This window comes from Chelonia mydas, chromosome 12, assembly GCF_015237465.2.
Source record: "Chelonia mydas isolate rCheMyd1 chromosome 12, rCheMyd1.pri.v2, whole genome shotgun sequence".
Lineage (NCBI taxonomy): Eukaryota > Metazoa > Chordata > Testudines > Cheloniidae > Chelonia > Chelonia mydas.
In genome coordinates this window covers 1977570-1991546 of record NC_051252.2, presented here as the reverse complement: position 1 = coordinate 1991546, position 13977 = coordinate 1977570, and the positions used below count along the sequence as shown (strand labels likewise).

The 13977-nt window shown below is 44.8% G+C and overlaps 1 protein-coding gene across 4 annotated transcripts in view; it reads left to right on the top strand.

Annotated features, from left to right (window-relative positions):
- CTCF (CCCTC-binding factor) overlaps positions 1-10870 on the top strand; it is a 55400-nt gene extending 44530 nt beyond the window's left edge. For all 4 annotated transcript variants that reach the window (XM_037877914.1, XM_043526493.1, XM_037877915.2 and 1 more), the window contains exons 6-11: positions 251-400; positions 1625-1785; positions 2336-2518; positions 2877-3012; positions 6304-6468; positions 9299-10870. In XM_037877914.1, coding sequence (XP_037733842.1) covers positions 251-400; positions 1625-1785; positions 2336-2518; positions 2877-3012; positions 6304-6468; positions 9299-9480 — 977 coding nt within the window. In that variant the 3' untranslated portion in view covers positions 9481-10870. The remainder of the gene's footprint in view (positions 1-250; positions 401-1624; positions 1786-2335; positions 2519-2876; positions 3013-6303; positions 6469-9298) is intronic.
- The last annotated feature ends 3107 nt before the right edge of the window (positions 10871-13977 follow it).

Genomic DNA, 13977 nt, shown 5'->3' with positions numbered 1-13977 from the left:
TCTGTTTTGGAACTAAGGTGATGAGTTGCACAGTGGCTTTGTGATGTGGGCAGACATGTAGTAGGGGGAATGAGACTTCCCTAAACTTCTCTAGCCTCTGAAAGGGATAGATCACCAGAGCACTAAATTATTATGCCACCAAATCCACATTTTGACCGTTCTTTCCAATTCAGGTATGTTTTTAATTAGACAAGACTGGTTAATAAAACTAACTTCATGCACCAAATACTCTTTCCTTCCCCTATCAAAGGAGAGAAGCCTTATGAATGTTACATCTGTCATGCTCGCTTCACCCAGAGTGGCACCATGAAAATGCACATTTTACAGAAGCACACAGAGAATGTGGCCAAATTTCACTGCCCCCACTGCGACACTGTCATAGCAAGGAAGAGTGACTTAGGTAAGTATCGGTTAACCTGGTGGTGAAAAAGCTCTTTGAACAGACCAGAGTTGACGGGAGTTTTCACAAGGCACAGGGATTAATATAGACTAAATTGCATAGGCTGTAGATTCTTGTGAGTGGTGCAAAATATGACACTTACTGACTGATGGTGTTGGATGGTAATTTGTTGATTTTTATAATAGCCACCCCTTACTGTGAAAACTATTGGCTGCTTCTAATACTATTCCACCACGGCATCATGCTTACCAAGAGCACAAAGCAGGCCACAAGCGTGGTGCCCATCGACATGCACTTACTGAGCCCAAATTAAAGCACTTACTGTGCTTGCTGGCTCTACAGAATTCGCTGTCACTGCCCATCTAAGGGTGTCAGACTGGCTCAGTGAGTCTCAAGGCAAAAATAGGCTATTCTAAACTAAACTTGGAGCAATAAAATGTCTGTCTTCTGGGCAGCAGTCCTTCTGCTGTTCATAGAAAAGAAGTCCAGCACATTAAATCACTTGAGATAGTCATTGTACACTGCGTGGGGTTCTGACAGGGATAAGAGTCTTGCTGGATTGTAGCAGTGCAGTTCCCTTTGCTATGATTAAGTCTTTCAAGGTTTGTTTTATAAACTGCTATTGACACAAGGTAGGGACTTGGTAATAGTTCGGTGGTGAAGTGTGGCACAACATTGCTGGGTTCTCGGCACTCCCACTTTGATTGAATGATCTATTCTTCTCACTCTTCACAACTGTATGGGGTTTTTTAACCTCTTTCTCTCTCTTCCAAAGCAAATGGAAGGATCCAATTGAAACCCACAAAGCAAAGAAACTACTAACGCCAAGCTCTGGCCTGATACTCTCTCACTGTTTTACCTTGCTCATTTTGCCACACACAAAAGAATCTGCCTGCCTTGCATTTTAACTCCTGCTCTTCATGGGACATAGTTTTGTGGTTTAATAAATCAGAAATTTTAATGAGCTGTTAGTTCTTGGGGGCTTTTCCAGCAAATTAGTGTATGTGCATTTAGTTTGGCAATGGAAACAGACATTTGAGGAAGAACTTGCTAATCATACATGGTGCTGTTAATGTAATTTCAAAGTATTAATAGGGCCCAGGCTTTTGGCTTCCAACCAGATTAAATAATGAAAGCACCCAAGAGGATAGGTATTAAGGGAATATCTTCTCCACCTGTAATAAAGGAGAACAAAGGGTTAAAGACTTTCTCTTGTGCTATTAGGTGTTCATTTGCGAAAGCAGCATTCCTACATTGAGCAGGGCAAGAAGTGCCGTTACTGTGATGCTGTATTCCACGAGCGATACGCTCTCATCCAGCATCAGAAATCTCACAAGAATGAGAAGCGCTTCAAGTGTGACCAGTGTGATTATGCATGCAGACAGGTAAGCCTACTGGTGATTCCAGAGAGGTTGGCTGTTCACACAGCCCTTGTGAATATCCAGAACAGCATTGTCATCCAGGCATAGCAAACGTGGGCTAGAAATCAAACATTAAAGAAGAAACTACTAATCTTGGTAGCTGATCAAATTTGATGCCTTCTCTTTTAGTTTATGTTAAGGACTGATATAGGAAAGTGTAGTGCCCTTTTACACTGGCCTTAGCCTTCCAGCTAAGGGTCTCTTTACAGAAGTTATCTTCTAAAGAAGACAAAGAGTAGAATATGTTTGTCACAGCACTGGAGTATTGGCTGGCACAGGGAAAAGAGACTGCAGTTAGGATCCTGGCAACTGCATGTAGCATGAATGGAGATGTCCCAGCTCACCTGAAGGAGCATCTTCTTCCCTCCCAGATGCTGGTCTCAGAGTGAAATATTAGAGCACTTCCCCCCAGTAATGACAACTGCTAACCTTTTGCATTCATGTGTCTGAGTTTCATGTTCATTACCGCTCTGTGTTTTGCTTACGCTTCTGTGTGTGTTTCTCTCAATGACAGGAGCGGCACATGATCATGCACAAACGTACCCATACTGGAGAAAAGCCTTATGCCTGTAGCCATTGTGATAAAACCTTCCGTCAGAAACAGCTCCTCGATATGCACTTCAAACGTTACCATGACCCCAACTTTGTCCCTGCTGCCTTTGTCTGTTCAAAGTGTGGGAAAACATTCACTCGCAGGGTAAGTGAGCAGACCACGATTTGAACTGATCTCTGTAAGAGTGGGAGGCTGTTCCAAAGAACAATAAGCTGTAAGCATGTGTTTGAGAAGGGGAGCTGGACGCAGGTCACACTTAGTTTTAGTGTATTCTTTGCAGCAGTAACCACCGAAACTGAAAAGAAACTGAAAAGACAGTTGATGACAAAACTCAAAATAAACATACATTAACACAATCGCTGGTTTCTGTGGAGTCTACATAAGTGGGGATTTTTTATTTATTTTTTGTAAGGAATAAGCTATCCGAAGTACAACTTGATTTGTAAATACAGGCCTGCTACCTGGTTTTTATTTCAGTGTTTGTTTTCCTTTCCCTGATTAGAACACCATGGCTAGACATGCAGATAACTGTTCTGGCCCAGATGGTGTAGAAGGAGAGAATGGAGGGGAGCCTAAGAAGGGAAAACGTGGGAGAAAGAGAAAGATGCGTTCTAAAAAAGAAGATTCCTCTGATAGTGGTAAGAGCACTGTGTAATGAACTGGTTAAATGTACCTAGCCTTTCTTATGAGCTTGTAGTAAACCATCTCTTTCCTATTGGTACCTTATGAGTCGAGATTGTCTTCACTGGAAGTCGACAACATAGTTATTGCACATGCATTTCATTCCCCCTGGAATGCTATATTGTGTGAGTGTACACACACAAGTATAACAACTTGAACTTTTACCATCACTGACTACAACTGTAAATGGCCTATGTTCTACATATGTCTCCGTATACTCCAGCTGTTGTGAGACTGGTATCTGGGGCCAGCTTGTGTAGTGGATAGGGCAAAGATGCAGCTCAGGCTTGTTTTTGAAGGATAGAGTTTTATTGCTGGATGGGGGTGAATGAGGTAGATAAGGAGGCTTCTAGCTAAAGTATGTAGTAAGTGGGTTTCTTCTCTGGCTTCTGGTGGAATTTTAGGTGGGGTGGATGTTCTATATTGTATAAGGGTAAGAAGTGACGTTGCTGTGCACCATGTGAATGAGCAGCTGATCTGGAGGAGAGTCTGTGCTAGTAGATGGTGGCTCTTAATTTCTCTTTACAGTAGATGAGGTGAGGGCTTGTAGCTATTGGAGATGACGTACAGTGACTGGAAGGAAGGTGGTTTCCTGTGGACAGTGGATGGGATTTGAGTCAGAGTTGAGGTTTCATAGAACCTGAGTTCAGAATTCTCTGGCTTTTTAAGTGTAGTTGTTTTAAAATAAGTAGCACCTTCCAGTGTTCTGAATCAGTTGAAATATCTTAACTTTATTTAGTTTTATTGTATTTATTTGTATTGCTGTAGGAGCTGGAGGCATTAGGGCCTCATGATGCTAGGCACAGTACAGATGAGGAAAAACAGCCAAGAGAGGGTAAATAACTTGTCCAAGGTCACTCCGAAGATCATTGGCAGAGCCAGAAATAGAATGCAGGTCTTCTGAATACCAGACCAATGCCCCAGCCACTCACTTCTTGCTTGGGAATTAATTTACGTTGTTTCTTTTAGAATGTGGCTATATCTTTTTACCAGGAGAGCATTTTTTGCATTCATAAATTCCTTGATTCTGACCAATTGAGAGCTTACAAACTCTACAAGCTGGTTCTAGCACCTGGAAAGTTGAGAGCTAGCTGGCAAACGAACAGATTAAGCTGGGGTGACATGCACACTAGTGCAGAGAGGATTGCACCTGTTGGGGAAGTAGGTCATGAGTTGTCATCCCTGTCTTCTTCCAGGTCTTTCCAATTGAAAAGAGCCTCATCTCTTTCACTCCTACTCTCAAGGTGTCCAGTTGTCCTGCCTGCCTACTTTCTGCTTCCTAAGCTACCCAGGGCCTGTAGCTTCCACCTATTAAATAAATTGGCACCCTTTGTGTTTGTGCTGGGTTCCAGGGTTGGACTGCTATTATACAATTATATATACACACGCACACTTCATTCAAAGTCCCAGACGACCCTGGTTTTGCTCAACTGATTGACAAATTTGCCATGGAGTCACAGAAGTTCATTGAACTCCTGTGGGGGAAAAATTTTCTGAAGCAGAAGCCCAGCTGCAAGTCAGGGACAGGTGAGGAAACCACTTACAGCCCAGGACTGTTTTTCCTATTTGTTCAGGTGAACTGAAGAGTAGAGCTGCAAGGGGTTGACGGTAGAGTCCCCTACCACCTGAGTCTCTCCTAGTGGGCAGCATTCGTGTGTGTTCACATGCACACTGACAACCAGGAGCAAGGACTTGATAGGATCGCTGGCAGCCAGCACCTACTGGCTGAGAATGGAGATTAGCAATCATGTCTAAAGGGTTAACGAATAGTCACTTCCAGGACCTAATGGAATGTTTTATAGTAGATAACTCAAAAACTGTTTGCCTGCACTCTGAATTTTTCTGAATTTTTGCTGCGGACGTCCATAGCATAACCAGCGTAATGATAGCTCCTCTCGTTAGAATTTGGTCAGGGTTGTATTTAGAACATGTGTGTGCTCTGTGGTGTTACATGGCACTGGGCAGCACACCAACGCAGAGGAAGTACAGACAAAGCCAGATACAATGGATTGAGGTTTATATTTTCCCTTCCCATTCAAAACGTCACAGAAGGGAGCAAAATCATCATGGTATCTGTGCAGTGGTCCCACCACCCCCTCTCTGTGGAACCGGTGGCAGTGTGGAGCCCAGAAGACTCCTGGGCAGCCTTGTGGAGGAATTCTTCACCCAACAGTAGCCATCGTAGCACAGCCAGGCTAGTATTTATGCTGGTTTGGGGCTGTTCTGTGGACCCTTCTGATTGGGGGAGGGGTGCTTCTGCAGGCATTAACTTGCTCCAGCTCTTAATGTGTTTTTCCCACAGTTGATTTAATGGACGCTTACTGCATAGTGTGGCTTCTCCTCGGGCCTTACCCCTTTTTCCACACATGCAACGGGCTCTGTATATTCCTCTGTAGAGGGGAGGCACTTACACAGAGGTTGGTCGCAGCCACTTTGCCCTCCACACAACTTCACTCTCACCACATCTTTTCCTGAAGTTTGTTCCCTTCAACTCTGCACACCAGGATGGGCTGAGCATAGGAGTTTCAGGGGTTAAAAGGGTATTGACCATATTATCTAATGCAAGCATCAGAAGGGAGGAACTTCAGGAGGAGGTAGAATTGTTTAGGATGCTTCAGTGGGATAGAATTCAGAGCCATTAGATTAATTATTCCAAGAAAAGTGTGGAAAATCATTTCCTAATAGTGAGATTTGTCAGGCTGGAGTAGTCTCCTCTAAGAGAAGAGGCGGAGTCTCCATCATGAGTCACTTAAAATCAGACAAAACCTCTGAGAATATACTGTGTTGGATAATCCTTCCTCAGCCAGAGATGGCTAGCTGAGACTTCCTGTCTCTCCCAGCCCCCTCTATGCTAATGAAGCAGGGTAACAGTAGTGAGGATTCTGGTGCCATCTCTTGGCAACTGAATTGTTCCCAGAGGTCCTGTTCTTCCCCTCACGTTCTCAAATGTTTCACACTGATACCGGTAATCACTGGTACTGGATATGGGACCGGGTTTTCTTTTTCCTCTTCTGGAAGATTCAATTTCCAGCCTTCTAAGATGAATAACCCAGTATTGAAAATCCCTCTAATGAATTCCTTGTCGCAGGTTCACTTGTCTTCGCTGCCTTCACTTGAGTAGAGGTGGGAAGCTGATTACAGCTCAGAATGATGAAGGGTTGGTTCTTACTCCTTATAGGAAGCCAGGGTTGATGTTTTGTCCCTGCATAAACCGATGATTTATCCTGTTTGCTTTCTGTTTTTTAAAGAGGAAAATGCTGAACCAGATCTGGATGACAATGAAGATGAGGATGAGACAGCAGTAGAAATTGAGGCTGAACCGGAAGTGGAGCCTGTGGCTCCCACACCACCTCCTGCTAAGAAACGAAGAGGAAGGCCGCCAGGCAAAGCCAGCCAACCAAAACAGCCCCAGCGTAAGTTACTGCCTGACCTTCAGAATAGCACCCAGTTCGATCAGTTCCTCATGTGGGTCTCTGTGCACCTTCCTAAGGGTTTTCATTCCACTTGAACGGAGTGTTAGGAGTGAGAGTGAAGATAATGTGGTATTCAGGCCTATATGTTTGGCTGAGATAGAATTTTGGGTCTTTGCCCCATTGACTTCTGGAATTTCTATATTCTTACTAATATGTGTGAGCAAAGACACTGTGTTACATCCGCCCACAAGCAGATGGGGTGAAAAGAGACGAGAGAGAGCTAAAAGTGCAGCTGGGTAGAATGGGAGTTTAATACACGAGCACACGCTTGAAGGACAGTCCTGCCTCAACTCCTCTCCCAAGATAAGGTCAAGCAATCTGTCGTGAGGGGCGAGGGGGATGGAGGGGAAAGTATAAGAAACACTAAAAGCCAAAGAAATACTTGTCTCTGACCAAAGCACAACATCACTCCTTACCCCTCCCATGGGTAGGGCCCTACCAAATTCGTGGTCCATTTTGGTCAATTTCATGGTCATGGGATTTTAAAAATAATAAACTTCATGATTTCATCTATTTTAAATCTGAAATTTCATGGTGTTGTAATTGTAGGGGTCCGGGCCCAAAAAGGAGTTGTGGGGGCGGAGATCACAAGGTTTTTATAGGGGTGGTTGCGGTACTGCTACCTTTACTTTTGTGTTGCTGTTGGTGGCAGCGCTGCCTTCAGAGCTGGGCAGCTGGAGAGCAGCGGCTGCTGGCCGGGAGCTCAGCTGTGAAGGCAGAACTGCTGCCAGCAGCAGCACAGAAATAAGGATGGCCTGATCTGGTATTGCCACTCTTATTTCTGCACTGCTGCCTGCCGAGCTGGGCCCTCAGTCAGCAGCCGCCGCTCTCCAGCTGCCAAGCTCTGAAGGCAGCGCAGAAGTAAGGGTGGCAATACTGTAACCCCCTAAAATAACCTAGTGACCCCACTGCAACTCCCTTTTGGCCCCCAATTTGAGAAACGCTGGTGTCCGTCCCCCCCCCACCCCCCCAATAAAATCTGTATAGTGTTGGGTAAAAGCCCCAAAAGACTAGATTTCATGGGGGGAGACCAGATTTCACAGTCCGTGATGCATTTTTCATGGCCATAAATTTGGTAGGGCCCTACCCAGGGGATACAAAAGAAGTTGTAATGAAGCCCCCTTACCCAAGAGCCTCCAAAATGGAACATGAGAATAAATTGATATGGGGTGGGACCAACAATGTACACTACAGGTATAATTATGCCTGCTGAGAAAGAGGGGGAACAGGGATACTGGGAAGGCTCTGTGGCATACAGAGCTATGGATATGCTTACTTGATTAACCCCAATAAACATCGCATTGCCTGCACTTTAGACTTCTGGTCTTCTGCTTTTTGTCTGTGTGACAAGAACCAGGGGAGGGTGAAGGGAAAGCCCTTAACGTGGAGCTCAGTACTTTTAAAAATATGTTCACTGTCTCTGTATCATTTTACTGAGGCACCTTAGCGTGGTTGAGATCCTGCCTGCACGACTCAACGCAAGACTCCTTTTGGTGCAGGCATTTCCTGACAGAGTTATGGAATTCAGAGTTATGGAGGCAGTTCTGTGAAAGGAGGGGAGGAGAGTTATCTTTTCTTTGTAGGTTAACAACATGCTTCCAATCTGTGTAAATTGCTTCCAGGTGCTCTAGCGAAGGACACGCTAAAAATTTGTAACAGTAATAATCAGGTTTTTAAAGCAGCCCAGATAAGATGTTAAAAACTAGTGTTTGCTTTCAGAATATTGTTCATTGTGGTAGTACAATGAGCTAGGTATTAGGTGCTATATAAACATAGGTAGACATGGTCCTTGCCCAGAGGGGTTACACTGTAAGACTAAAGACCAGTAGAGGGTTGTACAGAATCCAAGAAAAATATTCATATAAATCACACTTGAAGGGTGAGTCTGTTCCTCTCTTCAAGGAGTAGCTGCCTCCCACTGTCGTCCTGTGTATTCAAGGCCCCAAGTGCTGTGCTACAAGGCACTGAATCCTGTCTGTCTAAATATTTACACTGCACTCTGGTCCTGAATTCAACTGCAGCATCACACCAGTTAGCAAATGGAGGAGTTTAGTCAACGTACACCCATATAATCAGTATGGTATTGTTAGTTACTCTGCTATGAAACAATGTATTTTAAGTTGCCCCATAATTTTCAGCGTACTGCAGATACTTGTGTTGTCAACACAACTGCATGTAGAGGCAGCTGCAGGGAAGCTGTGTAGGGAACTTGTGATACTTGGGGATGATTGGGAGATAGGTCTCATATTTTTTGCCCCCTCATTCTGAGGAGCATGTGCCTCTTGAGGTCAGGCATGGAGAGGCTGAGCTCCTGTGTTCCTGGAGAATTGCCCTTGTGAATTCCCATTTATGGGGTATGTGCTGAATGCCCTTTCTCATGCAGGGCCTTGAGCCTCTTACTGCTGCTGTAAACAGTTACAGTTCACCCCAGCAGTAAACCTCCGGCCTAGTGAGCACTGTTGAAACCCAGGGCTGAGCTCGACTCTACTAAAAAAATTGGGGTACTAATTCAAATGATATTGCAACAATAAGAAGTGCTCAGCAGTGGATTGTGGCAGCAGTAAATGCTGCTAAGATGTTGTGGCCCTGATTATCCTGGATAAACTAGGATTGTATTTGTGAAAAGATGATTAATATTCTATGTTCAGTTTCAGTAATAAACTGTCTGGCATGGAAAGAAACTATATAAAACACTTTTGGAGGTTATCTGTTTTAACGACCCCCCCACCTGTGAAATCTGTATTCTGATTCTTTCTTTTTTCCTTGCTAGCTGCAGCAATCATTCAGGTTGAAGATCAGAACACTGGTGCAATTGAAAACATTATAGTTGAAGTAAAGAAAGAACCCGATGCAGAAACAGTAGGGGAAGAAGAGGAAGCTCAGCCTGCTGTAGTGGAAGCTCCCAATGGAGATCTCACACCTGAGATGATTCTGAGCATGATGGACCGGTGATGGAGGAAAAGGCCAAGCTTGCTGACTGAACTGGCCTGGGCTGTGTTTAAACGGCTCAAATCTATTTTTCCTTTTACCTTTTTTCTTGGCTTTGGGAAATGCATCATTTTAGACCATTTTACCAAACATACTGGGAAATAAAACTTCAAAATGATGTTAGAATGTGATTTAACTAGAACTTGCTGTTTTATGTTAGCGTTACAGGATCATGGAGCATTAGGATATATGTTGGAGTCCTTGAGGGTTTCCCGTGAGATGCTCGATTCATTTTGCTCTGAACTGCATTGTAATGATGGTCCAAGGACAGTGTTTACATGTAACAAGTTTTAATACACAAAAGTGGAAAAATGGAAGCCCTGACTAGAGTATGTGGTACACCACTCTGGACTTGCCCTTCGAGTTCCCAAAGTCCTCCAGCCTTCTTCTCCCAGTAGTGTTTTTAACTGTAAATGCAGACTGGGGAGTGTTCTAAACTTTTAAAATGCTTTTGGTTTTGCTTTGCCCCACTGACTAGCTCCGGTTCTCCGAATCAGCCACACACGGTAGTTTTGGCATGATCCAACTGGTTTCTGTCCTCGTTATGCTTTGCTCTGGGCAAAGCATTTCTGTAATGGTCAAGCTTGTAAATAACTTTTTTTTTTTTTTTTACATTTTAATCTTTTTCCATTAATTAAGAGAGATGAAAAAATGCAGATTAAGAAAAACCCCAGTGTTTTAATTACTTGCAAATTAAGTGACAAGAGAATTGGTAGAGTGTAAATGTTGGAAAAGCTGTTGATAACCAATCACGTAGAAGAGAGAGACTATTGTTGCAAAACAACGGAAGCCCACCCGTGAAATCTGGTTTCAAAGCACATGGAACTGGCATTTAAAACCTGTATAATTAACCTTTTCAGTTATAACTTCACAACTACATTTTCTTTGCTCTACTTTGTAGTTGTATTTTTTGTTTATGAATCCTATGTTAAGACAGAAGTGGTGATTTACAGGTGGATCACTGCAGCCCTGGAAACCTGGGCCAGGAAATTTTACTAGGTCAGTAATTATAAAATTTTGGATCTCTAATAAAAAGACGACAAAGGAATAATGTGAAATACAAATGATGCCTGTATATGAACTGTCACGTTAAAATATGTAAGCTTTTTATAGAGCCTCAGTCTTGCTGATTTCAAACAAATTTTTCTTCTATGTATCGCTTTTAAGAGAGCTATCAGTTTAGCTATCAGACTCTAGGTTGATGCATTTTTGTACTTAGCTGTACTGTGTGATATTTTTCATTATTTTAGAAAGCCAACATGAGGAAAAAAAACTGTTATAAAATATGTAATGGGGTTTGAAAGCTGGGAAGGAGAATATACTGCTGTACAGCTAATAAATAATAATGGATTAACATGCGTGCTCACTGGCTGTTTCCTTTGTACCATTTAACCGTTTGTCCTGGAGACACGGTTCTGAGCTGTCCTGTGGCTACCTACGGAGAAATTTCTCCTCTCTCCGGAAGGACACTGAGCAGCCTGGAGTTCTGTGTCTGGGGCACGATGCAGAAGAAAGAAGACCTTTCTAATCATATGAAATGTGTTGGAGTGGATGTTCAACACCGCCAGTGCTAGAAAGCACTGCTGTTTGGAATGCTGACAGTCAACTGCATCTGTTCACACAAGCACAAAGCTCTGGTGGGCTTGGCTCATGTTCTCATCCAGGAATTGCATTTTGGGATTGTTAGTGGGTGGTTAAAGACAAATGTTTATATGAAATCTAGTCCATTCCCCAAATGAATTTGAAAGTACATTTGTGTATAGCACATGCACCAAGCCCCCTGTTGCTTATATTCCCATCTGCTTAGTTCTAAATGTTGTTAACCCTGGAGAGTCGTAGCAAGAAGAGGGCTAAAGAGGTCTGAGTAGCCCTGCAGCAGGCTGGTAGGTAAGAGCAGGCTGGATGATAAAACAAGGTTGTATAACATCTGGCTTCTCAAAACTCTGTGGAGTTGCTGCAAATGTAGTTAGGGAATGTTACTGTTAAAGGGGAGACTTTCAAAGGCACAAATGGCAGTTAGGTGGCAACTCACACTGAATCTTCAGTAGGAGTTAGATGCCTAACTGGCCTTGGGGCCTTCTGAAAATTTCCATCTAAGAGCTCAGGCAGAGAAAAGCTTTGCAGAAATTAGACGGAATTTATAAAGCCCAGAGTTTCAGGGAGGCATGGTCCACCAGGTAGGAGCTGCAGAGAACAAGGCCATGGAGACCAGAAGAACCAGGACTGGGGACTGAATGGAGAATATCAGCAAGTCTGGCTACAGTGAGATCATGGAGGATAATTCCAGACTGGATTCTCAACTGAGTGAGGACCTAGGGTAGGGGCCAGAAGAGAGCACTGATGTTCATGGGCTTCTCTCTTCCCAGTGATCAGAAGGGAAGCACCAGTTGGTATAAGCCCTGAACTGGGAACTAGGGAGGCTGTATTTACAGTAGGCAAGGTAAGAGGGCATTAAGCTATGTTGGTAGACTGATGCATGTACAGACCGTAGTGGCCAGGTGATGGGAGAAGGGGAGTTTGGAAATGTTCATGCTGGGTTAGTGAGAGCTGCTGCTGATAAATGTCCCCAAGCCTCCCCTGCCACATCTTAAGTTGTGTCTACACTACAGTCAGAGGTGTGACTGCAGCCCGTGTAGACATACCCAAGCTAGCTCTGATCTATCCAGTTTGAATAACGCTGGCAGTAAGCTGTGGCAGCACAGGCTAGTTGCTCAAGTTCATACCAGGGCGCCAAGAGGGTTTGCACAGCTCATGTTGCGATTGTTGTTTGTGCTAGCTAGTTCAGAGCTAGGTCACCTACATGAGCACGTGCTGCAGTCCCACCTTTGGCTGCAATTAGACATATACCCTGAGGCCTGGGCCACGCTAAAGTTTAGATCAACGTAGCTATGGTGCCCAGGGGTGTTAAAAATTCACACCCTGAGCACTGCAGCTTCCCCACCGCAAAGCGCAGCCCCTGGCAATGCCACGCGTCTGAGCCTACACCCATGTTAAAAGGAGGGGGTCATGCCCCTGGTTCCAGTGCCCCTGGGTGTGGGGGGGCCAAATGTTCTTTGTGCCCAGGGCCTCAGTAAATCAAAATCTGCCTTTGCTACCAAGCTTGGCTAGAGAGGATTCTCAGGAACAGCCATTTTGGAAACCACAAGGAGCTGGCCCTCCAAGGCTTAGAGGGGCTAGCAAGAGCCAGTCAGGCCCTGCTGGCCCAGATAGAAGGAGCTGCCTGGGTGCAGCAGGGCAGTCCCTGGCTGGGATCAGAGGGGTGTGGGGTGGAATAGGGGGTGCAGGTCAGGGTGGGGGTTCACTGGCCTGTGTGAGTGGGGTGCTCTGCAGTGGAATAGCAGGGGGGGCAGGGCAGGGGTGCATTGGTCTATCTGTGCGGGGAGCTCTGCAGTGGAATAGTGGGGGGTGCCCATACAAGTCCAGGTGGGGTGCACTCGCGAATCTGCTTATGTGAAGTGTTTGCAGTTTCAACTATAGGAGATCAGGCGACTCCTCCCAAGAGTTATTCGGGCAGGTCATTCATGCACTTGCCCTGCTAAGCTGTGTCACTCATGCTTCCTTGCAGGCTGCAGAAGCTGCAGATACAGGGCTACGTTTAGGCGTGGCAGAATTCAGGCTGTTCACAAACTGGAAAGGACAGAAAAGAGCTACACAAACAATTTGAGGTCTGCCTTATAGTGAGTGATTTGAGAAACTCAATCTATTTAGTTCTGCAAAAGACAGCGAAGGGTTACGTGATCATGTTTTATAGGGACTGGTGAATTAATCTCACAGATTAAAAGAGTTAAAGCTGTTAAAGTCTTTCACTGTCCAACATTTAAACTGTGTTAAACAAGGTTTGGGGTTGGCATACAGAGACCTGAGCCTGCTTCGTGCCATGGCAAACACACCATTAAAAATCCCTTGAACCTTTTTCTTAACGATACACAAAAGAAGGAAAAGCAGTTGAAGCCTTTGAAAAGCATTAAATAAGAGTTCTGTTGTAACAACATCCCTTGTTCCCTTTCCCTTTAGCTGGAGAGAGAAGGCAAAGCCCAGTGTCTGACAGTCCCTTAGAAGGTATCAAAGGTGGTAATAACTCTCCTGCTGGGGAAAAGAGAAGCAGTTACCTGCAATGGGCTGGAGCTGTTGTTGTTACAGTCTGATCCTGTGTCACCCCGGGTGTGGCTGGGATTCAGCTGGAGCCAGTAGGGTGGCGACGTCATCTGGGTCCCTCTCTCTGGCCCATCTGGGCAGGACATCGCTCAGGATCCGGCTGACACAGGCCTAAGGTCCCAGGAGATGATGGGGTGGGGTCAGCTATGGTGGTGAAGCTTGCTCCCGTATCCTCTGTCTGTTCTTCACTATTTTCCCTCCAGAGTCTCTTTCTTTAAGGACCCAGACAGAGAGGGAATGCTGGGTAGCCTAGCCCATGCCCCACTAGTTAGGCCTAGTTTCTGATGCACCAATTTTGATTCTTTA